This window comes from Pseudophryne corroboree, chromosome 8, assembly GCF_028390025.1.
Source record: "Pseudophryne corroboree isolate aPseCor3 chromosome 8, aPseCor3.hap2, whole genome shotgun sequence".
Taxonomy (NCBI): domain Eukaryota; kingdom Metazoa; phylum Chordata; class Amphibia; order Anura; family Myobatrachidae; genus Pseudophryne; species Pseudophryne corroboree.
The window spans coordinates 122,928,421-122,956,210 of NC_086451.1; the positions used below are offsets into that span (position 1 = coordinate 122,928,421).

The following is a 27,790-nucleotide window of genomic DNA, read 5'->3' on the forward strand; positions in this document are numbered from 1 at the left end:
CCGGTCACTAGGACTCAGGAGGCACAGGGAGGTCTGACCTCTCACCTGATGAAGTCACCAGTGGGCTACTGAACATGTGCACCAGACACCATCTTTGCTGTGTAGAGTGTCACAGAGCTGTGTGAGTGCACAGTACAAAGACACCTATATTTTGCTGTTATTCCCCACCATACCACTATTGTAGTTGCCGCTGAAGTCGCTGTGTTGACACTGTTACCTGTGTACCTATTGACATCAATAAACTGGCATCCTGGTTAAGGACTCTCTGTGTGACCCAACAGTCACTTTATTTATTTTTTATAACCAAAACCCTTTCCCCACCTCCAATATTTTCTGTCATCATTATATACCTCCCTATTGCAGGTATACTTTGTGTGTACTGCATCTTATTAACTAGATTCACATTTTACCAAACAACCTTTATGAACTCATGCAGCAAAAACACTCACCTGTCTATGTATCTTCTGTGGAGGCTGGAGATCAAAGCTGATGAACCATGTTCAAAATGTGGGTTTCGGAGCACCATGTAGTGGATGGGACTGCAGTCTGCACACAAGGGACTGTTAGGCACTGATGTGATCATAGCAGCATCAATCTCCATCTGATTGTCCGTGGTGTAGATCTGAACAGCATATACTTCCACTTTAATGTAGTCCAGTTTGATGGTTAGAGGAATATCACAGAAGATGCTTTGAGGACCCAATGAATAATTCTCCCCACTGACTGTAAGAACTTTGACATTCACCTCGGCACCTTCTGTATGAGACTCTGTGGTCACAAATGTCACCCAGATTGTAAGACTTTGCGGAATCACTGGATATGTAAACTCCAGCTGCAGGTAACATCCATGTGGCCCAGTACATACTGGAAGCACATCGCTGGGATTCGCACCAGGACTCCATGTGCGTACACTTGTCTCACACGGCTGCTCCACATCAGGGCGCCCTAAAGCACACAGAATGACTGTTTTAGCTACTTTAGAGAACAATGTAATTGGATAATATGGACATTAACAGAGTATCTAGCATAAGCACTAAAGCATACATTTCTACGTGTTAACCTGACATTATACTGGAGCTTTGTTAATAAAGTAATGAACTCCTATTCCCTTAGAAAAAAATCTGCAGCCTGCCCCCATTATGCAATATCATACAGGTCAAACAGTTAAGAATTGCAGTGATATCAATGACTCTGTTTTTCTACTTAAATACACCAATCCCCATGGTGGGGAAGATTACCCAATGAGGTTGCCAGGACAATCAGCGATGTTGACTACAATGATATATGGAGCTGTGCGCAGTCCAACATCTTAGTAGCACAATGCCACCCCCAGTGACTGCCTAGCTGTGGCTTCCCATTGGAACTATTTTCTGCTAATCTCATGTCCAGAGGGAGGTGCTTTCCTCCCAGGAGGCTGCAAGTCCAGACTGTGACAGTAGAGAGCTCTTCCAATGGGAAGCCACTCCCCTGCTATTATGGCAGCTCTATGTGGCTTCTAGGGGCTGTAGCTGGTGCAGACCCTATGGGCTAGCTTGTTGATTTGTGCACCTGCATGATACTGCTGTCCCATGCATGCATACATTTACAGATGCCCCAGCCTCACTGGGTAGGAGTCACCAATAGTGAACACTGTTAGACATGACAAAGCTGATGCAGAGTAAGCACTACGCAAAATTGTGTATCACATTTTTAGTGAAATTGACAGTGCTGGAGCAGAACATGGATGTACGCATATGTGGATATGCACACTTGTGTAATTCTGTCACTAACACCCACTTGCTCAAGGAGAGAAGAGACAGGGAAGGGATGGGGAATTCTAATGTAGTTGAGTATATTGGTGTTTGTGAACACACACCGAAAGGCAAGCAAACACATATATATGTCATAGAACAACATATTATCAGAGGCATAGTTGCTTACTTTTGAAGTCTCCTCTCCATTAGAAGCCATAGATTACATGATGCTTGCCACATTGAGGGCCTAGTGACTGACAGCCCGGCACTACACCTAAAATGCTGTGATTTGTGGATCCACATTGAAGGAACTGGGCTAAATGACACATATTTTAATAATTTAGCCCCGCTCCTTCCATACTGTGCTACAATTCCATGAATAAACGTCTCATCCTGCCAGCTTTACTAGGAAGCTGGAGGGATGCAAGTATGACTGGAGGGCTGTCACAGCCAGATGCCATGGGGTGTTTGTGATTTATGCTTGGGGTAAAAAGAGCCAATATGCTAACGATGCGGTGCTGTACACAAGCAGGATATGTAGGACTCAACGTGTACAGTTTTGTTTCCAACAGATATGACACTTATTTCCTGACTAACTCCACAACAGCCCCAACATATGTGTATCAGTAGATAGTATTGATATGTTGTGACTAAAATATTTGACGGAATTCTAAGACATTATTCAAAAACGTGTAAGAGATCATAAACTGGATAAAAGTGAAAGACTAAAGAGGTCATGGTGCAAAAATCGTTGTAGACAGTCAAAATGTTGACAGTGTAATGTCAACCCGAGAATAGGAACATGATAGTAATGATACAGTATTACAGATGTGTCAGCATTGCAACTCTAAACATTGTAGTACAGCATCATGTTTAAAGTTATAATGACGACAATTTACACTGACGTAAATTGCTGCTCATTACTACTGTGTCGGTATATTCAGATCAACATTACGCTTTCGAGATTTTGACTGTTGACAGCATCGGTGTGGACTAATTAACTATTCCCCTAATAAATGCTGTCTAGTACCACACAAATATGTCCAATATAGAATATAATAATAACACACCCACAAATAATTATGCAGCAATAAACTGCATATAACATAAATACATAACATATTAGAGTCACCATATCTATCTATCTATCTATCTATCTATCTATCTATCTATCTATCTATCTATCTATCTATCTATCTATTCTTTACTCTGTTTTACTTTACATGTGATCATTTGGACATTTGACATCTGTGAGAGAATACAAAGTCTTGGACACATCCTATAAACGAGGAGCAAGTGATGTATATATCTGTTTTTTATATTTTAGTGAATTGATTTGTCCAAAAGCAAATTCTCCGGTTCTTGTTGCCTTTGATCTACCTCTTGCTGTTTTATTATATTTTGATCTTTCCATTATCTGTTTGGGCAGGTAAATAAGGGGGTTAGATCGGGCACTTATTTGCGCCCGAGTTCACATTTTCTGTTTTTTACCATTTATTCAATTACAATGTTTAGAGTAGATTTACCTAGGTACAGTATTAGTAGGCATATAGGCAAACTAAGCATGTGTCTAGGTCATCACTGTTCACTCAGCAGCATATAAATCAACAGAGCAACACAAAAAAAAATGCTTTTGTTTCTGTTTTCTTTACTTTTTCCATTTATTTATTTATTTATTCATTTACTTGCTATAGTACTTTTAGTTACACGTTTGTTTGTTTTTATTTAAATTAATGAAATTGGAGGAAATACATAGTAGTGCATGAACGTGTCAGTTGCACAAACATTAATTCATGGTTTATTTATTCATAATATCTGGAACATCAACAACTGAAAACAGCCCTGTGTACACTAACACTTTCCCTTTTGCATTATCAGTGGCACTATTTATTTACTACTACCCAATTTGTTTTTATCCTAAACCACTTTAGTGATGGTGATCTAGACATTCTGATAATTCGTCATCTGATGGCAAGGTTCAATAACTTTCAACATTTATATTTGTTGTTTCCACTATTTAGCAGTGAAAGCACACAAATCTTGTTATTAGGCAAGTTGCTTGTCTTCACGGATATACACTACTCTCATTCATTCCTCTACAGCACATATTTCAGACAAGCAAAATATCAGCTGTATAAATATGAGGAAAAAAGCATGTCCCAGACATTGACTGCTTCCCTTCATCAAACACAAATTTTTTACTATTGCAGACTTTTTTCCTAAATTACACGAGAACCTAAAAATTCTCAATAATGCATCTGTAAATGGAAATGATAGTGGTTTATACGCAGAAATATATTCTACTTTGTCCCATAAGTACACACTATTTCTTCTTGAAGTTAGACTTACTGAATAACGTTGGCTAGCATTCAGAGATTCATATACAAATTTGAATTTAGCAGTATTTTTCCCATTTTGTTTTGATAGTTGAAGCACAACTATGGATGTTAGCATGTTTGCTCTGATGTTAAGTGTAGAACATTTGTGAGAGTTAAGAATACACAAGGGACTACTGCTTAAGATTGAAGTTTGAACTTGGACATTTCCCATATTTAAAAAGCATAAAAACTCTTCCACCTAACTGATTGAAATTGATCAAATACTATCCATGAACAGGCTTTTAAACATCTGAATGGGGTAATGTTGATTTTAGACCCTAAAAAACAAGTGATTAACATGCTTTTAAACAGCTAAATGAGGAAACACTTGCAGAAATTTTCAATAGAAACATTAAAACACTACATCGCTACAAAAATTATATTGACAAAGAAAATAAGAAAGAGGATATAAACATAAACAAACTGTGTTAATGGAAACTCTTTTTCTTTTCTACATTGACAAGTGATTAATTGACTGCAAAACAGTTATTTCATCATGGACTGACTGCAAGCAAACTACTGTACTTTCCTCATTGAAAGTAATTTTTCTATTGACTTCAGGCTAAGACATCAGCCTGATGGGGGAATAATCCCTGAGGCATTAGAGGGCTATATGAGTCAGTTAGTGTGCTTAACTACAGTATATTACAGGTTGAGTATCCCATATCCAAATGCTTGGGATCAGAAGTAGTTTGGATATCGGATTTTTTCCGTAGTTTGGAATAATTGCATACCATAATGAGATATCATGGCGATGGGACCCAGGTCTAAGCACAGAATTAATTTGTGTTTCATATACACCTTATACACACAGCCTGAAGGTCATTTTAGCCAATATTTTTAATAACTTTCACACAATTAAGTCATCTTTCATATACACACAGCCTGAAGGTAATTTAATACAATATCTTTAATAACTTTGTGTATTAAACAAAGTTTGTGTACATTGAGCCATGAGAAAACAAAGGTTTCACTATCTCAGTCTCACTCCAAAAAAAATCAGTATTTCGGAATATTCCATATTTCGGAATATTTGGATATGGGATACTCCACCTGTACTGACTTCAAGATATCCCCTTCCTCCCTCTTAATGTTTTTTTTTTTTTTTTTGGGGGGGGGAGCGGGGTGGGGGGGAGATTTATCAAAGCTTGGGGAGAGACTAAGTGGAGTGAGATGAAGTACCAATCAATTAGCTTCTGTGATTTACCAGGCTGTGTTTAAAAAATTACCACTAGGAACTGATTGGTTGGTACTTTATCTCTCCACATTTTTGTATTCCTCTTCAAGCTTTGATTACTCTTCCCCTATGTTTCTTTTTGGTGAGAGTGAGCATTACATGAGAAATTATATCGTGCTAACTGCTTCCAAGAAGTGTATTGGCAGACTTACTGTATACAACTTTTCAAGCTGGGTCATCCAATAAGTATAAGTGGGAGAAAGGTGGAAATAATTTGTTGAAATCTTTTGGATGTATGAGTGGCCACTGCCGGTTTGCATGGCCTCAGTGTAACTAGAGCTGGCCCTAGGCATACGTAAACTAGGCAACTGCCTAGGGCATTTGCAATGCCTAGGGTCTGGTTCTGCTTTATAGTGGTGGTGGTGGTTTGTGATGCAGGGGCATCTGCTGCATGTGCTCTGTTCGTGTGCAGCCAGCAGGAAAGCTCACACAGCTGAGCTGAGCCTGCAGCGGGAGGGAGAGCCGAAGCAGATGCATAGTGGGGCTGCAGGAGGACAAGGCTGCCAATTACCTACATGCTGCTCTGTTCCGGTGCCCGCCGGCAGTGCAGTTCAGTAGGCTGACCTGAGCCGGCAGCATGGCAATATGCAGTGCTGGAGTGCAGTGGGGGGAGAGCGAGTGCCTGGGCCGGCTGCTACTAACAAATATGTCTGCTGGTCCTGAGGGAGGGCTGCTGCACATGCCAGATGCAGCAGCTCCTCTTCCCATGGGCCTTTGCATAGTCTAACTCTGTTCAGTCAGTTAGTCAGCCACCAACTCTTTAGTGCACCAAAGACAGATCTCTTTTCTTTCTTTTTTTCTCCTTGAACTGCAGCCAATCAGGAGCTGTAGCTGCCGGTCCGCGAGCTCTTATTGGCTAACGAACTGGTGCTCAGTTGAGAAGATACATGCCACGGCCGGACACCACCAGAGTCTGACTGAGCAGCACTGAGGGATGGGCCCGCGCTCCGCTCTCCTCTCCATCCCCTGACCCTGGCACAGTAGCAGCGGGTGACCAGCGGGAGGGAGGTGGGAGGTGTGGGGTGTGGTATGATGGGTGGGGCATATGTATAACTGGCATTGTGGGTCATATCTGGCACTGTGGGGCATATGTGCACCTGGCACGATAGACTGCGTAGTGTGCGCTTCACTGTGACGTCACGGCAGTGCTGTGGGTAGACTACAACTCCCGGCATATGTATATATGGCACTGTGGGGCATATGTATAACTGGCACTGTGGGGCATATCCATATCTGGCATTTTGGGACATATCTGACACTGTGGGGCATATGTATATCTGGCATTATGGGCATATCTGGCACTCATGGGCATATGTATCACTGGCACTGTGGGCATATCTGGCACTGTGGGTCATATGTGTTACTGGCACGATAGACTGCAGAGAGTGCAGTGTTGTGATGTCATGGCAGTGTTGTGGGGAGACTACAACTCCCGGCATGCCTTGCGCGGCCAGGAAGGAACATGGTGGTTGCTGTTCCTGGTGCTGAGTGAGAGTCTGTAGTGTGCAGTGTGTGGGGACAATGAAGCTGGTGAGAGCCTAATACCATATACTGTTATGAGGGATAAGTCCCCAGTGCACACACTTTGTATTTGATGTTATATAGGGGAAGGGGCTGTATAGTGATATATCTCCGATATAATAGCCCAGATCTGTGACTCTGTGCCTGTGCGTATACCGCTGGGCGTGGCTAGGAGCTCTCATTGGGTTAGCAGCAGGTCTATCACACCCAGTCCACAGCTGATTGGGCAAGAAACGCCCTCCCACACAGGTTACATCCAATGGGAGGTTCTGCCCTTTGGCTGCTGTGTGTTCTCAGAGCAGGATTAACAATGGGGCTAATGGAGCTGCAGCTCCAGGTCCACACCCCAAAATAGGCCCACTGCATCTGCAGCAACATACCCTACGTGGCCACGCCCATTGTCCTATACTTTTAATGGAAGTTTGGAGAGCCAAGAATCCATACAGACCATAAAAAAAGGAAAAAGGTACTGTACCTGCCAAAAAGATACAGTTGGAGGGTATGCGACTGCATCTGCAGCAAGTCTCTGCGCTGTAGATAGGGGGGAAAAAATCCTTTTATTGCAGCGTCCTATGTCCTGTTGCCAGTCCGCCTGCCCCCTCTGCCATCAACAATCCCCACTCCCTAGCCATGGCGCAGGTGGAACAAAAGCTGCTGCAACCACCAGCATAGATGTGTATGAAAGCGGCGCAGCTGAAAGCTTTCAAAGCCCTCCCTGTGCCACATATTCCTCATGATGTCACAGAAGTTCCTCCCCACCACATCCGTGCCCAGATCCCCAGAGTCCCCGACTCGCAGTACAGCACCTGGGCTGACGGCCTGCAAGCCCCGAAATGGCTAATGTAATGGATAGAGTGGGTGATATCGAGGTGACAGTGCTGTGCAGTGTAGTGGGTGTGCAGTGTCACTGACACTGCACAGCACTCTCACCTTTCACATTAATTCAGCGAGTCAGTCAGTTCTGCCAGCCAGTCACTATTGTTAGTGTCGGTGTCCCAACATGCCGCATTACAGGGAAGTAGATGCACTAAATAAACTACAGCTCCCAGCAGCCCTTAGCGCTGAAGCATTCCGGCGCAAAGGGCTGCTGGGAGCTGTAGTTTATTGAGTGCATATTCTACCCTGTAATGCAGCGTGTTGGGACACCGACGCTAACAATAGTGACTGGCTGCTTGGCTACTGTGCGAGTCTCCAGGAGAGCCACTGCCAAAGGGAGGACAGCAGCTTAGCTGCTTCCAGGAGGAGAAGCATTACCCGCCTCTCCCCCACCTGAAGTACCTCCGGGCCCCATCTGCAGCACCCCCACACACCCCTTTAGCACCCATGGTGGCTCTGGACCCCCTCTCCCACCCACAGCACCCCCACCCCTCCCCCCCACCCACCGCACCAGCCCCTCCCCCACCCACATCAGTCCCTCCCCCACCCATGGTGGCTCCGGACCCCCACCTGCGGCACCCACGCACCCTCCCTCACCCGCAGCACCACCGCACCAGCCCCTCCTCTACCCGTGGATACCCCGCACCAGCCTCTCCCTCACCCGTGACAACCCCACAACTGCCCCTCCCCTGCCCTTGGCACCCCCGGACCCCATCCGCGTCTCCCCCGCACTCACCACTCCCCCAACCACAGCACCTACTAGGTGATTCATCAAGCCCTGCGTGCGCTGTTCATGCCGTTGCAAGGGGCTTCGACCCCTTAACCATTGCATGCCCTTTGTCCGTGCAATATTTAACCACTTACACAATTATGATTGAAGGTAATACTCCATATAATAAAAATATTGCACACCGCAAGGGCGTGCAAGGGTTAAGGGGGCATAGCCCCTTACGACGGTGTTCAATTTGCTGTCTATGAACATTGAGTCCGAGAGCTGAGACACTGTCTTACTAAAGACTGCAGCCAGAACTGTGTGGGGCGAGCCGCAGGCTGTGATCCGGAGACAGCAGTGATTCGTCTGCATACTGGTGCTTTTTAACCTTGATGTACGTGAGCATCATAGCCAGATTAAGGGGGGGATGCAGGGCATACTGTACCCCGGGCCCCCTTTGTCAGGGGGCCCCCTGGCCTGAGCACAGTCACATCACTAGCTTTCCCTCTTAAGCAGCAGCAGAACCAGCAGGCAGAATGCGAGCAGGCAGTATGCAATGCAGGCAGAGACACAGGAATATCATGTTTCATGAGCTACCGGCAGAGCTTTCTGACCAGAGGAGAGATAGGAGGGTGGAGAGAGCTGTAAGTGACACAGGGATCCCAGCTTCTCCTCCTCCCTGCCTGGGTGTCTGAGTCCTGTGTAAACTATTGTGGAACTAAACCATTTGGGTCTAGAGGTAGAGACACACACAAAGTCCTCCTGAGTCCTGTCCCAGTGTGTAAGTAGTACAGAGGCTGCTGCTATTCTTGCATGTGACAAGATAAATTATTTTATTTTTCTATGTGTATTTTAAGGTTAAGTTGTCTTTGTTCTACTACAAGAAAAGTTTATAAAATAGTTGTCTTTCAATTAGGTGGAGCTATAAACAGCACCCAGGCATTATCAAACTATTAGTTAAAACTAATATACACCATTGGTTTAAATTTAATATACACAATCTATACCTCCCACCATGACCAATTCCAGGAGGGACAAAATAAATGCTCTCTACCTGGACTTCCCTCTTAATTTATGATTGCAATCACCTGTGTTAATATACCTTTTTTATCAATTAAATAGTTCAACACAGGTGACGCCAATCATATATTAAGTGGGAAGTCCAGGAAGAGAGCATTTTGTCACTCCTAGAATGGCACATGTTGGGACTTGGGAGGTATGCACAATTTAATATACATCCCCCACCTTCCATCGGGGCCCCCCTGTTAAGTGCCCTGGGCACCCCCAAGGCTTAATCCGGCCCTGGTGAGCATGTGATACTTTCAGTAAAAATACTTGATGATTTATCTCACCGAGTGCGCCCTCATTTACTTTCAGTGCATTACCCTTGGAATAACAATGGTGGTAACATTGTTTAATTAGAGGTGCCGGCATTCACATAATTGGAAATCGTGGACTTTATTTGCTTAAGGACACTGAGCATTGATTGCACGACCATCCCATCTACCTATATATATATATATATATATATATATATATACAGTATATATGAGAAATAATCTCCCAACACACACTGTGTATGTGCTATTTATCAAACATTGACTTTATATCTATATTATGTACACATTACTTATTATTAACACACAAGGTCATTCATCATGGCCTGTGTCCGCTCTTCATGCCATCGAACGCCCTTTGGTTGTTAAATATTTAACCACTAACAACATTATGCTTGAAGGTAATACTCCATATAATACAAATATTGCCCGCCCAAAGGACATGCCGGGGTTATGTAATTAGATGGGTATGGCGCATATGTGGGAAGACAGGGGGAATAGGTTATGTAAGGGTAGAGGGGTATGGCGCATATGTGGGAAGACATGGGGAATAGGTTATGTAAGGGTAGAGGGATATGGGGTGTATGTGGGAAGACAGGGGGAATAGGTCATGTAAGGGTAGAGGGATATGGGGTGAATGTGTGAAGACAGGGGGAATAGGTTATGTAAGGGTAGAGGGATATGGGGTGTATGTGGGAAGACATGGGGAATAGGTTATGTAAGGGTAGAGGGATATGGGGTGTATGTGGGAAGACATGGGGAATAGGTTATGTAAGGGTAGAGGGATATGGGGTGTATGTGGGAAGACAGGGGGAATAGGTCATGTAAGGGTAGAGGGATATGGGGTGAATGTGGGGAGACAGGGGGAGTAGGTTGTATGGGAATATATGGGTATGGAGATAGGAGTTGGGTATAGGGAGATAGGGAGGTGTATATGAGGGTTATGGGGAGTAAGGTGTGTATCTGTGGGATAAGGGATGTGGGAGGATTGTGGATATTGGAGTCATTGTAATACATACCTCCCAACTGTCCCAAGTTGTTGGCAGCACCCACTGTTCCAACCGTGGTTCGCAGTGTCCCATGGTGAGAGGGTATCAGTTGGGAAACCCTCTCACCTGCTACAGAGCAGCAGTGAATAGACACATGCGTGTGCACACATCGTCTACTCACCAGGAGAGAGCGACAGGGAGCATGCCAGCAACTCACAGAGCGCTCGGTTTGCCCCTCACAGCACTGAAAACAGAGGGTTGTGGCCCACGATCACAGCACTCCCTGTGAGGCCATGTCCCCTACCGACAAGTCCACACCCCCAAATTTTAGAAAATCGGGAGGTATGGTAACATAGGGATCTTGCTGCAAGCTATGACATGCCCACAAAACAGTCATGATATGCCTGCATTTCAGTTGCCAACCCGCCTATAACTCCTATAAACGGTCCCCACTGTCACTCACTTTGCAAATAAATCCTCAGTGTGACCGCCATAGCAAGACCAACACAGCACATGTGCAGTGGCAAAAAATTGCTCAAATGCATCAAAATCTGTCTCTGAATTAGGCCCGAGGTTCTTTCTAGAGTGTTAGAAGAATGTTCAGTGCATCACAATACATCATAGTAATAAACTATTATTATTAAATAACTGGATTGTATTAAATTAACATGGCTAAATATTCAATTAGGACATCAGCAATCTCCTAATAATTTGCTCAATAAAAATTTTACGCTATAAATTCTGCTGAACTGTCTCTCCCACTCCTGGGAGGCGAACTCATAGAATTTATGGCGCTGGAATTCTAAAGCAGTTAGATGCTTGTGCAGCTGTCCGCACAAGCAGCTGCTGTTCTAATTTCTTCCATACTCCTCTGCCCATTTTATAGATTCTTATTTTGTTCATAGAATAACGTTTGTGGAACTCATTTTGTCCCAAATGCGCCCACGATCATCTCATTTTGGGTCTGTGGTCATTCTGTCTGGACCCCCTCATCTAGAAAAAGAAATGGCTGTATTCCAAAAAGCATTAGAACCTCTTCCTCTCTTTTTTGACCCCCACTGATTAGTAGTGATTTATTAGCTAGGACGATCTCATAACTGAATGGCTATACTGCTTATACAGTACTGTTGTTTTGTGTTCTGGGTGAATGGGGGCCTGATTCAGAGATGTACATAATGGCTGAAGTTCCACACAACTGAGCGATTTCCCGCAGACTGTGCATGTGCAGTCCTGCTCACAATGAGGATTTCATTGCATAGTGGCCCTCATTCAGATGTGGTTGGAGGAGCTATCACTGCTGCTTACATTGAAGCAGCAGCGATAGCACTAATATGTAAAGGCAGCAGGAGGCGTCACTTCTTCGGCTGCATTACTGATATGAACTGCGTCCAAGGATCATCTATGACAGCATCAGCCGGCTGAATAACCCCTTTGACGGAGATCCTGGCCTCGTCCTTCCCCTGTCATAGTGGTAAAAAGCCTCTGTTTGGAGAAATGGAGGCCGTCGCCACCCTCTCTCCACCCCCAAGCATCAGATTATCAATCACTGACAGTTTGATGCTGGCCTGCTTCTGTCATCACAGGACCCGTTCACACGTGTGCGGAATGGGTCCTGCATTTGCACAAAGTACCGAACATTGGTATTTTGAGGCATGAGACCCGGATTGAAAGAAAGTAACTGTTTTGTAGAGGTAACAGTGACTGAGTAAACAAATGAAGGAGTGTCATGGCTGTTTTTGGGGCATGTATCTGCCATCAGCTACAAGCCCTTACACACAAAAACATGGCTCCTGCTTCCCTGCAATTGGGCTACCCTTAAGCCCAAAGTTCCTTGTTCTTGAGTAGAGGCTGCAAATGTGTATGCAATTGTGAATGATGTGCGATAGCTCCAGCGGGCATCTCTTTTCATTTCTGGGTGTCAGCTCCACTTGCTGATATCTGCAGTTGCGAAGCCGAGAAAATCACATTTGCAATTGCATTAGCATTCATCTCTGAATCAGGCCCTTGGTCTATATGAGGAATTTATTCATAAATAATAAAGCTACAGATGTGTCCTCATGCACTTAACCTCAATATCATCTGTGGCATGAGAGATTTGGCACGAGGGAGCTGCCAGGTCTTATGTGGAATAGGGGTCTATATACTAAGCCTTGGATGGAGATAAAGTACCAGCCAATCAGCTCCTGTAATTTTTCAAACCCAGCCAGTAACATGCAGTTATGAGCTGATTGGCTGGTACTTTATCTCCATCCACTTCATCTCCATCCAAGGCTTAGTAAATATACCCCATAATTAGCACTGAGCCTCTTTTTTGTCCAAAAAGGCGTCTGAGACGAAATGCGACTAGGATGCACCAGGAGACCTCACAAATTAATTTGATGTGCAACACATGTATATCTGTGTGCGAGTGAGTATGTAAATGAAGCATAACAGAACTTGGCATAAAAAAAAGCTGACACCACTGCATCATAGCATGACGTATACTGATTCAGATTGAAATTGATCAGTGCAGTCTCCTCAAGCATCCTATCACATTGTGACTAATGCTGGACATTCATGATCCAGTTATCTGGCCGATCCGCTCAATGGTGGTCATTCCGAGTTGTTCGCTCGCAAGCTGCTTTTAGCAGCTTTGCACACGCTAAGCCGCCGCCTACTGGGAGTGAATCTTAGCTTATCAAAATTGCGAACGAAAAAGATTAGCAGAATTGCGAATAGACACTTCTTAGCAGTTTCTGAGTAGCTTTAAACTTACTCGGCATCTGCGATCAGTTCAGTGCTTGTCGTTCCTGGTTTGACGTCATAAACACACCCAGCGTTCGCCCAGACCCTCCTCCGTTTCTCCAGCCACTCCCGCGTTTTTCCCAGAAACGGTAGCGTTTTTTCACACACTCCCATAAAACGGCCTGTTTCCGCCCAGAAACACCCACTTCCTGTCAATCACACTACGATCACCAGAACGAAGAAAAAACCTCGTAATGCCGTGAGTAAAATACCTAACTGCATAGCAAATTTACTTGGCGCAGTCGCAGTGCGAACATTGCGCATGCGCAGTTAGCGAAAAATCGCTGCGATGCGAAGAAAAATACCGAACGAACAACTCGGAATGACCCCCAATATCAACAGATCCTCCACATAATTGTAAAGTGTATGGGCATGAGCGATCTGAAAATATCGATCGGTTGGGCATGCCAGATCGTTCACATGCACGTTTAATGTAATATTTTCTTAGTCGAAGTCTGCTGCATCAAGAAACGTATGCCCTGCCCAGGGGAAGATTGGGAGGAAAAATCAGCCCAGCACATTTATGGAAGCAGCCCTAATGGCGGTGGGGTCTGTTGGGGGGGGGGGGGGGGGGCAGGATCTCTCCTCATAGGACTTGATTGTATGCAATTGTGGACTTCCTTGTGTCTTTTGCTGCAGTTGTGTCTGAGACCAGGGATGGATTGGGAACTAAAAGTGGCCCTGTAAAATTCTGTAGAAGTGGCATGACATGGGCAGCATAAGAGGTATAACATACCGTGTAGCCATGGCAGCATCACTGGATGGCAGAGTTGCTGTACTGCAGATGTGTAAATCTAACTTTCTCTGCACATGTTATATCTGTCCTCCCCTGCAGTGCACATGGGCCCTCATTCCGAGTTGTTCGCTCGCTAGCTGCTTTTAGCAGCATTGCACGCGCTAAGCCGCCGCCTACTGGGAGTGAATCTTAGCTTTGCAGAATTGCGAACGAAAGATTCGCATAATTGCGGATAGAAATTTCTTTGCAGTTTCTGAGTAGCTCGGGGCTTACTCTGCCACTGCGATCAGTTCAGTCAGTTTTGTTCCTGGTTTGACGTCACAAACACACCCAGCGTTCGCCCAGACACTCCCCCGTTTCTCCAGCCACTCCCGCGTTTTTCCCAGAAACTGCAGCGTTTTTCCGCACACACCCATAAAACGGCCAGTTTCCGCCCAGAAACACCCACTTCCTGTCAATCACACTCCGATCACCAGAACGAAGAAAAATTCTCACTATGCCGTGAGTAAAATACCTAACTTTTGAGAAAAATAACTAAGCGCATGCGCTCTGCGAACCTTGCACATGCGCAGTAAGTGACTAATCGCAATATAGCGAAACTCGGCAACGAGCGAACAACTCGGAATGAGGGCCATGGTTTTGCCCATTAACTAACAAATTTGCTGCTGCGATCAGGTCTGAATTAGGCCCTGAGTGCTGTGGGCTGCATGACATGTGTGTGTGGGGGGGGGGGGGGGGGGGGGGGGGCACATGACAACACACAAACCAGGACCCACAGACACATCAGCCTTCCAGGAATCTTCCTGGTAAGCCCTATGGCCAATCTGGCCCTAGCCCTGCCACAGCCAACTGACGGACATTTCCCCTGTTCCTTTACATGGTAAAGAATGGGGAAATGACTCCTCCCCAAGGAAGGAGCACAGATAATGTGACCAATACCCTGGGGGGTATCTTACAGTGTATGGCCACAATATCTGCTGGGTGTCATGCTGTCAGATCAAATATCTTTTCGGTTTGACAGACATTACACCTGTCACTGTGTGCCCATCATAAGAGGCATTTTTATGCCCCCAAAAAACTACCTGACGCTAGCAGAGCCGCACATGACCTGGTGCACTGAGGGTGGCTGTTTTGCATGATTCCTGCAATAGTGTATAAGAAAACATTTATACAGTAAGTGCCCCCCACACCGCTATGTTGGTGGAAATTACATTGTACACAATATAAGGCAGAGTAAGAGAAAGTATATTTTAAAAAGTAAAAACTTAAAAATAAAAATGAATACAAAAAAAGCCTGCAGTGTATTTGAAAATTTGTATTTCATGGATTGATAGTCTACAAACAGATCGGGAACAGAAATGGTCAATTGATGTAGGAGTAGAGAAAGGATGCACATCAAAGCATTGCTAGTGTAGCTCACACTAATACACCTTTTTTGATTTGTACAGAAAAAGAACTACAATTGACTGTTTAGTTTTGCCCACTTTAAGGCGTAGGGGGGTTGTGCCATGAATGACATAATCACAATTTATGCCATTGTGGAGCGGAAGGCACAGCCAATATGGAATGATTCGTTTTAAATTGCACTGACAACTCCCAAACTGCTACTGTACTCAAGAAAAGGATGGGATTTTGGAATCTAATCTACTTTCCTGAAAGTCCGGGAGAGTTCCCTGAAATTAGAGAGTCCACCAGACATTCTAGGAGAGTAGGCGAGTGTAGGATAGATGGAGAATAAGACCTAAGAGAAACCAATTAAAGCTGCAAGGAAGGCTCTTGAAACCGTAGTCTAACCTTTCAAAAAAGTAAATAAAAGTGAGAATGGAACTAATTCAGATCTGATTGCAGCAGCAAATTTGTTAGCTAATGAGCAAAACCATGTGCACTGCAGGTGTGGCAGATACAACATGTGCAGAGAGAGTTAGATTTGGGTGGGTTATTTTGTTTCTGTGCAGGGTAAATACTGACTGCTTAATTTTTACACTGCAATTTAGATTTCAGTTTGAACACACCCCACTCAAATCTAACTCTCTCTGCACATGTTATATCTGCACCCCCCCCCCCCGCCAAGCACATGGGTTTGCCCATTAGCACTAAAATTTGCTGCTACGATGTTATGCACACCAGTGCCTGCAGGAAAGTACTGGTGTCAGAACTGTTATGCACTCCAGTGTCTGCAGGAATGTACTGGTGTTTGAACTGTTATGCAAAACAAATGGACTCACAGACAAACTGGGGAATATGACATAACGTACACAGATGGTAATAGGGTAACAAAATACACACAAAGTGAACAGAGAAGCCCAGAGGCTAAGGAACTGGGTATCTCCCTTGTATTAGAACTGCACAGATGGAAAAAGCAAGATGTTGTGTTTTAATACGTAGAGAACCCGAAATGCTGTTGCTAAGGGCAACAGCAAAACCCTAAAGGGTTACCAACGGGTGTGGCAGTAAACTCCTTGGTCAGAGATGGAATGATAGACACAAGGAGAGTCTCCACAATCCTATTTCTCACTTGCAGTGCACAGGTTTTAGCTTACTGCCACTAAACTGACCCCTGACACCTAGCACAGTGAGACAGGATTAGACAGGCAAGTCTTAGAATACAGCCGCAAACTTGCTAAGTTCACAGAGTAGTAACAGAACCCCAGCAAGCTAAACGACTGACTCCAGTCTTACTGCTAGGTCTGGATTGGCAGAGTGTAATACCAAATCCCCAGGCCTATTTGCAGTAAGCAACAAACAAATACAAAGCTACACAGTACTGGCTAACTTTCATGAACTGACTAACCAACAAAGATTCAGCAGCATCTGCTTACCCTGAAAAGAGGCCTTATAAAGCAGGTGCTGTCCACGCCCCACTCAGACCTCACAGACTGTGAGCACAAAAACCAGCACCGGATCCCCTGCTGTGCACAGAGCCTATAACCACTGCACAGCAAAAGACCCGAACCGGAGTATCAGCTGTGCTCAGGCTACTCCACTAGCACTTGTCTCCCGGTTGCCATGACGACGTGGCAGCACAGGGCAGGAGACCCTAACAGTACCCCCCCTCTGACGAGGGGTCAAAGAACCCCTACCACCGGGTTTATCGGGGAACTGCGAGAAGAAAGAGCGTATCAGTCTGGGGGCATGAAGATCACAACTGCGCACCCACGACCGCTCCTCCGGGCCATACCCCTTCCAGTGCACCAAAAATGACAGCCGACCCCGAACCATCTTGGAGTCAAGAATCCTTTCAACAACAAACTCCCTCTGGCCACGTATCAGAAGAGGGGAAGGTCTTCCACTGGAAGAAGGATTACTAATCGCCCGTTTTAAAAGGGAACAATGAAATGTTTTATTGATACCCAAAGAACGGGGCAGATCTAACTGAAATGCCACCGGATTGATAACCCTGGTGATCTTATAAGGGCCGATGAACCGGGGCCCTAACTTATGAGATGGCTGTCTCAACTTCAAATTCTTGGTAGACAACCAGAAGAAGTCTCCTAATTTGAAGCTGCAGGGTCTTTTCCGCTTATCAAAAACCCTTTTGGTCACTAATGACACAGACACAAGGGCTTTCTTCACTTTCCGCCAAATACCTCTAAGGACCGAAACCACAGAGGAACCACCAGGCGTGGAGTCCAGGGGGTCAAAAGAATTGGCCTTAGGATGATGCCCATACACACAAAGGAAGGGAGAGATCCCTGTAGCAGAGTGAGCCGCGTTGTTATAGGCAAACTCCGCCATGGACAGATGAGCAACCCAGTCAGTCTGACACTTGGAGACATAACACCTGAGGAACTGCTCCAAGGACTGGTTCACCCTTTCAGTCTGCCCATTAGACTGCGGATGGTAGCCTGACGACAAGCTGACAGAAATCTGGAGATCGGAACAAAATGCCCTCCAGAATTTGGCCACAAACTGGGATCCGCGGTCAGAGACCACATCAAGTGGCAACCCGTGGAGACGCACAACATGCAGCATAAATAATTCAGACAGGCGTCTGGCTGATGGCAGCCCAACCAGTGAAACGAAGTGCGCCATCTTCGAAAACCTGTCAACGACAACCCAGATGGCTGTCATCCCCGAGGATTTGGGCAAGTCCACCACAAAATCCATTGAAATGTGGGTCCATGGCTTAGATGGGATAGAGAGTGGATGTAATGGGCCAACAGGAACCCCTCTAGGAGTCTTATTTCGGGCACAGATGTCACATGCCCGAACCCACTGATCCACATCCTTAGCCACCGAGGGCCACCACACCGCCCTAGATAGCAACTCCCGAGTTCTGGCAATACCCGGGTGACCTGCCGACTTCTTGGCATGGAATTCCAGGAACACTCGCTGTCTTAACCTAGGAGGCACAAACAAAAGACCTACCGGAAGGTCTGGAGGAGCCTGCTCCTGTGCTCTAAGGACTAATGATAAGAGGTCCTGGGTAATGCCCACTTTAATACATGATGGGGAAACAATGGGCAACGGCTCCTCGGTGGTCTCCTGGATTGGAGCAAAACTCCGCGAGAGCGCATCAGCCTTGATGTTTTTTGACCCAGGGCGATATGTTATCAAAAAATTAAAGCGAGCAAAAAACAAAGCCCATCGTGCCTGCCTGGCATTGAGACGCTTCGCTGACTCTAAATATGCCAGATTCTTATGGTCAGTGAGAATTGAGACCACAAACTTAGCCCCCTCAAGCCAGTGTCTCCACTCCTCGAGTGCATCCTTAATAGCCAACAATTCCCGGTTACCCACGTCATAATTCATCTCGGCAGGCGAAAACTTACGGGAAAAGTAAGCACAGGGATGAAGGCGATTATCAGACACTCCCATCTGAGAAAGCACTGCCCCAATACCCATCTCAGAGGCATCCACCTCCACCACAAAAGGACGCTCTGGATCTGGGTGTCGCAGCACCTTGGCCGAAACAAATGCCCTTTTGAGACGGGCAAAAGCCGCTTTAGCCTCACAAGACCAGTGAGCAACATCCGCCCCTTTCTTAGTGAGTGCCACCAAGGGCGCCACTATAGACGAAAATCCAGCGATAAATCGTCTATAAAAATTTGCAAAGCCCAGGAAACGCTGAAGCGCCTTCAAACTAGTGGGCTGCACCCAATCCAGGACTGCCTGTACCTTGGAACCCTCCATTTGGAAACCTTCTGGGGAGATAATATATCCTAGAAATGCGATTTGCTGAACTTCAAATTCGCACTTCTCCAGCTTCGCCCCAAGCCGGTGGTCTCTGAGTTTCTGGAGGACTAAGCGTACATGCTTCCGATGTTCCTCCAGGGAATGGGAGAAGATTAGGATGTCATCTAAGTATACAACTAAGAATCTATCCAAATATTCCCTGAGCACATCATTCATGAAATCCTGGAAGACTGCCGGGGCATTACAGAGCCCAAAAGGCATCACCAAATATTCATAATGCCCTGAGTGGGTATTAAAGGCAGTCTTCCATTCATCCCCCTCTCTTATTCGGATTAGATTGTACGCACCGCGTAGGTCAATCTTAGAAAAAATGGTGGCAGTACGAAGCTGGTCAAACAAGACCGAAATGAGAGGCAGTGGGTATGAGTTTTTAATCGTGATACGGTTCAATTCCCTGAAGTCGATGCAGGGTCGCAACGAACCGTCCTTTTTACCCACGAAGAAGAACCCCGACCCAACTGGAGACTGTGAAGGTCTGATAAATCCCTTAGCCAAGTTCTCCTGAATGTACTCTGCCATAGCCTGAGTCTCAGGACGTGACAGGGAGTACAACCTGCTCTTGGGAAGCTTAGCATTTGGCAACAAATCAATGGCACAGTCATAGGGGCGATGGGGAGGTAGTACCTCTGCAACTTTTTTGGAGAACACGTCCGCAAAATCTGCATAACACCCTGGCAATCCTGGCAAACTTAGCTGCGAGAGCCTGACTGGAAGGCTCAAGCAACTCCTGAAACAATCAGTACCCCAACTAAGAATCTCCCCAGAGACCCAGTCAAATTGAGGATTGTGGGCCCTTAACCAGGGTAACCCCAACACCAATGGGGCAAAAGTACAGACAGTCACATAAAAGGACAATTTTTCAGAGTGTGTGGCTCCAATAAACAAAGAAATCTGGCTAGTGCAAGAGGTAATTTTACCTTGGGATAATGGTTCCCCGTTTAACCCACAAATCTCAATTTCCGATGCCAAGGGTACTAAGGGAACAGAGTGTTTCAGGGCGAATTGGCGGTCCATAAAAACCCCGTCGGCCCCACTGTCCACAAAGGCCTCAGTCTTGACAGTTTGACCGAGGATCTTCAAGGTCACCGGAATGATAAAAGTCTTCTTGGGAAATTCTGACTTCTGGCCTGACAGGATATTTCCCATCACCCTCAGGCCCTGAAGTTTTCCGGCTTTTCTGGGCATGATACTACCACATGACCTTTATTCCCACAGTACAAACACAACCCCTGCTGTCTCCTCCGCGTCTTCTCACGCGAGGAGAGGCGAGTAGCCCCAATCTGCATAGGCTCCTCAGAAAATTCCTCAGAGTCTGAGGTTCCCTTGGGAAGGAAGGAAATCTCAGTCTCCCTTTCAAGCCTACGCTCTCTCAGCCGTCTATCCACCCGGATGGATAACTGCATGAGCTGATCCAAGCTATCAGGCAAGGGATATTGTACCAGTTGGTCCTTTATCTGGTTAGAAAGACCTCTTCGGTACTGGTGTCTCAGGGCTGGGTCATTCCACTGGGTATCATGGGCCAACCTCCGAAACTCCGTACAGTAAACCTCAACTGGCCTTCGCCCTTGCTTAAGGATCGAAATCTGAGCCTCAGCTGAGGCCGTCTTGTCAGGGTCATCATACAACATGCCCAGTGCCGTAAAAAAAGCATCAACACTTTTAAGCGACGGACAGTCAGGCTGCAACCCATATGCCCAGACCTGTGGGTCTCCTTGTAGCAAGGAAATCACTATGCCCACCCGCTGAATCTCCGACCCAGAAGACTGAGGCCTAAGCCGGAAGTATAGCTTGCAGCTCTCCTTGAAACAAAAGAACTGCGAGCGATCTCCAGAAAAACGATCCGGGAGATTTACTTTCGGCTCCTTAACCCCTGCAGGTGCTGCTGCTGCGGGAGCTCCGCCAGCAGCCTGGGAGGTGTGCATTTTAATGGACAAATCATTAAATTGTCGAGTCAGGACCTGCACCTGATCGACCACCTGTTGCAACGTATTTTGAGGGGTATGCTCCATATTCCCACAAAATTTCAACAGGAGTATTAGGCTGCTGAATATGTTATGCACACCAGTGCCTGCAGGAAAGTACTGGTGTCAGAACTGTTATGCACTCCAGTGTCTGCAGGAATGTACTGGTGTTTGAACTGTTATGCAAAACAAATGGACTCACAGACAAACTGGGGAATATGACATAACGTACACAGAAGGTAATAGGGTAACAAAATACACACAAAGTGAACAGAGAAGCCCAGAGGCTAAGGAACTGGGTATCTCCCTTGTATTAGAACTGCACAGATGGAAAAAGCAAGATGTTGTGTTTTAATACGTAGAGAACCCGAAATGCTGTTGCTAAGGGCAACAGCAAAACCCTAAAGGGTTACCAACGGGTGTGGCAGTAAACTCCTTGGTCAGAGATGGAATGATAGACACAAGGAGAGTCTCCACAATCCTATTTCTCACTTGCAGTGCACAGGTTTTAGCTTACTGCCACTAAACTGACCCCTGACACCTAGCACAGTGAGACAGGATTAGACAGGCAAGTCTTAGAATACAGCCGCAAACTTGCTAAGTTCACAGAGTAGTAACAGAACCCCAGCAAGCTAAACGACTGACTCCAGTCTTACTGCTAGGTCTGGATTGGCAGAGTGTAATACCAAATCCCCAGGCCTATTTGCAGTAAGCAACAAACAAATACAAAGCTACACAGTACTGGTTAACTTTCATGAACTGACTAACCAACAAAGATTCAGCAGCATCTGCTTACCCTGAAAAGAGGCCTTATAAAGCAGGTGCTGTCCACGCCCCACTCAGACCTCACAGACTGTGAGCACAAAAACCAGCACCGGATCCCCTGCTGTGCACAGAGCCTATAACCACTGCACAGCAAAAGACCCGAACCGGAGTATCAGCTGCGCTCAGGCTACTCCACTAGCACTTGTCTCCCAGTTGCCATGACGACGTGGCAGCACAGGGCAGGAGACCCTAACATACGAACAGATCTGAATTAGGCCTAATGAGTTTTGCAAAGTAGCACAAGTACTTCCATATCAACAGAGTAGTGTTCAATGACACATGCAAAGGAGTGATGCCAAACACATGGACAGATCGTTATTTTCAGATTGTGTCCCCTTTGCATGCTCAACATTATATCCAGGAACACACTGAGTTCCCTCAGTCTTCCTCACTGTCCTCATTACAAGGAATCATATTACAGATGTCTCACCACCATAAATATCACCAGATTCAAGATCTTTGTGGTCTGTTTTTTTTTAATATTCATAAAATTTTAGTTTCCAAATCAGAGCATTAAATATGTAGTGGACTAGTCAATCGGTGTAAAAGCATTAAACACTAGTGCAACAGGCCTTAATTCCACCAACTGCACCTTAACGGGGGAATGTTATTAGCCTACAATTTTTTTTGGGTGTGAAAAATGGGAGACTTTTTTAATTCACTTTATACAAATTTTATTTGGGGTGGCTATTCAATTAGCCCCTCATTTTTTGCCCCCAAAATTTTCGGGCTAAATCACATAGAATCCATGATAACTTCATGGACCTATGTGTTTTCCCTGCTGAATTTGCGAAAACAAGCTTTTATTGGGGATTATTTTTTTTTGGAGCCTGCTGAGGTCCTGAAAAAAAAAATCACCAATAATAGCTGCCGGTGGCTGCACTTCGGGGCTAATTGTATAGTCCCAGGGGATCAATTAGCCAGCAGTAAATTATGTGGCTAATTGAATTCCCCCTGGATATGAATTACAAAATAGGCAAAATACAAATATTTTTGAGGGTAATAAAGTATCTCTGCACCTGACTGTTTCATCTGATGAAGCTCATTGTGTATGTGAACTTAATATTATTTGAACCTAACATTATTCTTAAGGTGCTGCTGCTGCTGCTGCTGATGATGATGATGATGATACAATTGTGGGTTCTTCTTACTCGTAAACAATATCCACATTCTTTCATGCTATTGTGACCCGAATGCCCAGTTTTTATTTACTCTCATCAATCTCCTGTAACTTCAGGGTGAGATTTATCAAATCTCAGAGAGAGTACCAACCAGTATCATCAGCCTGTAAAATAACAGAAACTGATTGGTTGGTACTTTATCTCTCTCCGCTGTATCTCACACCAACATTTGATAAATCTCTCCCTGATATTTGAAAGAGATACTGAGGTTTCTATGTTTATGTAATAAGGCACTTTCACTGCATTAAAAAAATAGACAAAACATTAGTTCGGCAATAAGAACCCTTTAAATGCATAAAAATTCCCACATTCCCAGGTCTGATGGAATGTGAGGAGTCTACAGATGTGTCCACATTCACCTAGCACCTCTACGCCATATGGCAGTGGTTCCCAAACTTTTTTGAATCACGGCGCCCTAGGGTATCAGAATATGTTTCACCAGACCCCTAGGACAAACGTTTCTTACTGAGAAATTTAGAAATAAATATTACATTAAGTAAATGTCATCCTTAGGTTCTCCTGTATGATGAGAGACAAGATTTGCTTTTGTTTGTCTGCATATTTTATTATTGGCAGCCACAAGCACTGGTATTGCCTGTTCCATTGAGTAAAAATAATTTGAATTAGTCCTGGACCACCAATCCAAGGCACCCCTGCAAGTGCCCTGAGGCACCCCAGGGTGCCATGGCACACTGTTTGAAAATCACTGCCATATTGTGCAAGATGCCCAGTGACTGAGATGCTTCAAGAATAGTAGAGCACCATATTTTTTCTAAATTCTACATCTTATACGCATCGAATAACCAGCAAAAAGCCACTCACAGTGTGCCAGAGATGCTGGGCTATGATATTACCAGCTCAGGAATTGGTTTCACGCACGTACAAAGTCACAGATTCAACACTGTGGAACTTGACATGACGAAAGCTGTGGCTAGTTGTATAGTATAAGCCCTTATTGCACAGATTCAGATGGGATGCGGTCATGTGACCAGCGCTTGGGATACCGACGGCCACAATGTCGACGCCGTGATCCTGAGCAATCAAAATGCCAGCAGACAGAATGCCGACCCACAGGGACTATTCCCACTTGTGGGTGTCCACGACATCCATAGAGTGGGAATAGAACCTGTGGTGAGCGCAGCACAGCGAGCCCACAAGGGGCTTTGTTGTGCTCGCCCCCCCTCTCGCCGGCATTCTGCTGCCAGAATCCCGGGGTCGGTATGCTGACCGCCGGGATTCTGAGCGCCGGTCTCCCAGCCCCAACCCATTCAGACTTGCACACAGATGTACAAAGTCGCAGATTCAACACTGTGAAACTTGACGTGAGGAAAGCTGTGGCTAGTTGTATAGTATGAGCCCTTATTGCGTAGATTCAGACTCACACACAGATTACAAATGTCGCAAATCACAGTGTTCTGTGTACACTGAAAATACAGCTTCCCATGGTTATAGTTGTCCAAATAAGATTTTCAGCGAGAAAGCCACTTGGAGAGTGGCTATGTGACATGGGACCTGGGGCCCTGAGATAGGCTTTTGAGGCCACTGTGTATGAGCTCACACCTATCCGTGGAAGATCTTCAGTAGGCTTTGTAGAATTCCTTAGTCACTGACCTGTGAAGCTGTAGGCACAGTGATTGTAACACTTTACCAGTAATTGTCCACTTAGTAATTTGTATGAACTGCAAATATCAAAGAGAAAAGTGGCTACAGGTTGTCAAAGGGAACAGCAGCAGCAGCAGCAACAACGGCCCGGAGCACCACGCTACTGACATCATTATTGTCATCATCAGCAACACATAACTAGGGTTATTATTAGCTCCTTATTTTCTCTTTGTGTGTCCACCTCATGTATTCTCTTCTTCACCCATTCTACCAGACCGCCTGGACGGGAATGGTGGACCATGGAATCCTGGATTCTCTAATGGATTGATTATACTGGATAATGGAGACAGATGTTAAAGATAATACTTACGTTACAAGTAATGTTATTTGGAATGTTTGTGATATACATTGATTTTGACTGTGCATGTAATTAATACTACCAGGAGATCTAATGGGCCTCACACTAGCAGGGCATGGGCAAACATGTATAGGTATGGCTACAGCCCGTAGTGGATACTGGGGTGCTCTTTACATGCCACATCAGCTGCTGAATGGGGTGTGGATACACACCTCCCAACATGACCCTCTCCAGCAGGGACAAAATGCTCTGCTTCTGGACTTTTCTCTGGGTGGCATGACCGTGCCTCTTCAGCAACAAAGGTTCTAGGTCAATCCATGGCCCTCTTGTCTCTAAACTAATTGCTACTTTATACCTTGGGACTACAGCATCTCATCAGATTCGGACAGAGCCCGCAAATCTCAGACTATTACATTTGGCCCATCATGTTTTTCAAAGCGAAAGCATTCTCGTTCAAATTATACATTTAAGAATGCCTTTTTAGTACTTCTAGAACAATGAATTTAAACTTTTTTTTTATTATTATAAATATAATTTATTTAAATTTGAATAAAGGTTTCAAGATGTTTTTTTGTATACTAGCAGCGGGAATATCAGTGTTTCTAGTACCGTTCAAAAGGCAAGTGCCTCAGCCAAAACACTGCTCGGCAGGCAAGTGCCTTACTGTTAATGATTATAACAAACAGACTTCTTAACTCTCATTAAGTATCTGTATGTGTTTCTTTTGGATTTCTTACTAGCTGGGTCTCTTACATGTAAGTAGATTGGCTACAGCTGACAGGCTAATGAGCGGTTGATGAATGAAAATAGAGCAATAGTGAAACGGAACCCTTTTATCTGTAAAGTAAGGTTGTTTAACTCTTTTCAGGGCTTGATGTTTGGAATGGATTTTCTTTATGTTTTCTTTTACTGTGTTTTCTTTATACTATATGTTATTTTAACTTTAGTCTGCATTACATATATACGGAATTAAAATGTGTGGATGCGATAATCCATCTGATTTTCAAAGGTGATTTCTGATTGCTATGTTCATATATAGATCGGTGGCAGATAGATATTGAAAAGAAGGGGTGCAGTCCCCAGACTTCAGAGTTCAGCAAATTTATTTCATAGTGAACAGGAGAGTATAATCAGCCAATCAATGTTTTGGTCTTCACACAGACATTTGTTAAAGATCAGAATGTAGGAGGTCATTCCGAGTTGTTCGCTCGCAAGGCGATTTTAGCAGAGTTGCTCACGCTAAGCCGCCGCCTACTGGGAGTGAATCTTAGCATCTTAAAATTGCGAACGAAGTAATCGCAATATTGCGATTACACACCTCGTAGCAGTTTCTGAGTAACTTCAACCTTACTCGGCATCTGCGATCATTTCAGTGCTTGTCGTTCCTGGTTTGACGTCACAAACACACCCAGCGTTCGCCCAGACACTCCCCCGTTTCTCCGGCCACTCCTGCGTTTTTTCCGGAAACGGTAGCGTTTTTTCCCACACGCCCATAAAACGGCCTGTTTCCGCCCAGTAACACCCATTTCCTGTCAATCACATTACGATCGCCAGAACGATGAAAAAGCCGTGAGTAAAATTCCTAACTGTATAGCAAATTTACTTGGCGCAGTCGCAGTGCGGACATTGCGCATGCACATTAAGCGGAAAATCGCTGCGATGCGAAGATTTTTACCGAGCGAACAACTCGGAATGACCTCCGTAATTCAGATGGAGGCATGCAGATGCCAGAAAAACCAAGATCAGTGGTGTCTAGGGGACTAAGGGGGAGATGTATCAGACATTCTAAAGAAGACTAGTGGAGATGATGCCTATAGCATCAAAAAGGATTGTGCCTATTATTTGATAGCATATGCTAGATATATAATAGCTAGCAGCTAATTGGTTGCCCTAAGCAACTTCTCCACTAGTCCTCTTTAGAAGGTTTCATACATCTCCCCCTTATTCACGTTGCATATGCTGTTAATATTACATGTGCCATTGATTTAAATGGGAGTGTATCTTCCACTCATATGAACCCACGTTAAGGACACACTACACTAATGTGCTTTTATATACTTCTTAGAATAAGAGGAATTGATATCCAGTGAGGACCTGTTATAACATGGTTTCATTATTGCTAGTAAAGTTTTGAGATACATTCCATAACTGTGTAACCCCAGGTCTGTAACTAAGGGTGTGTGATCGGTGCCACTGCACAGGGTGCAGGGCACTGGGAGCAGCACCAGAACTGTCCCATGGAACCTGTGGAGCTGCATGACATGTCCTTAGGATGCACCTGGCTGTGCTCCATTTCCTACAGCTCACAGCCCCACCCCCTAGGCATGACATCATTACATAACATGTTAAGGGGGCAGAGCCAGC

At 45.1% G+C, this 27,790-nt stretch overlaps 1 protein-coding gene across 1 annotated transcript in view; it reads right to left on the reverse strand.

The window, feature by feature from the left end:
- PAPPA (pappalysin 1) overlaps positions 1-27,790 on the reverse strand; it is a 630,246-nt gene that overhangs the window by 333,518 nt on the left and 268,938 nt on the right. The window contains exon 7 of the mRNA XM_063936909.1: positions 450-945. Coding sequence (XP_063792979.1) covers positions 450-945 — 496 coding nt within the window. The remainder of the gene's footprint in view (positions 1-449; positions 946-27,790) is intronic.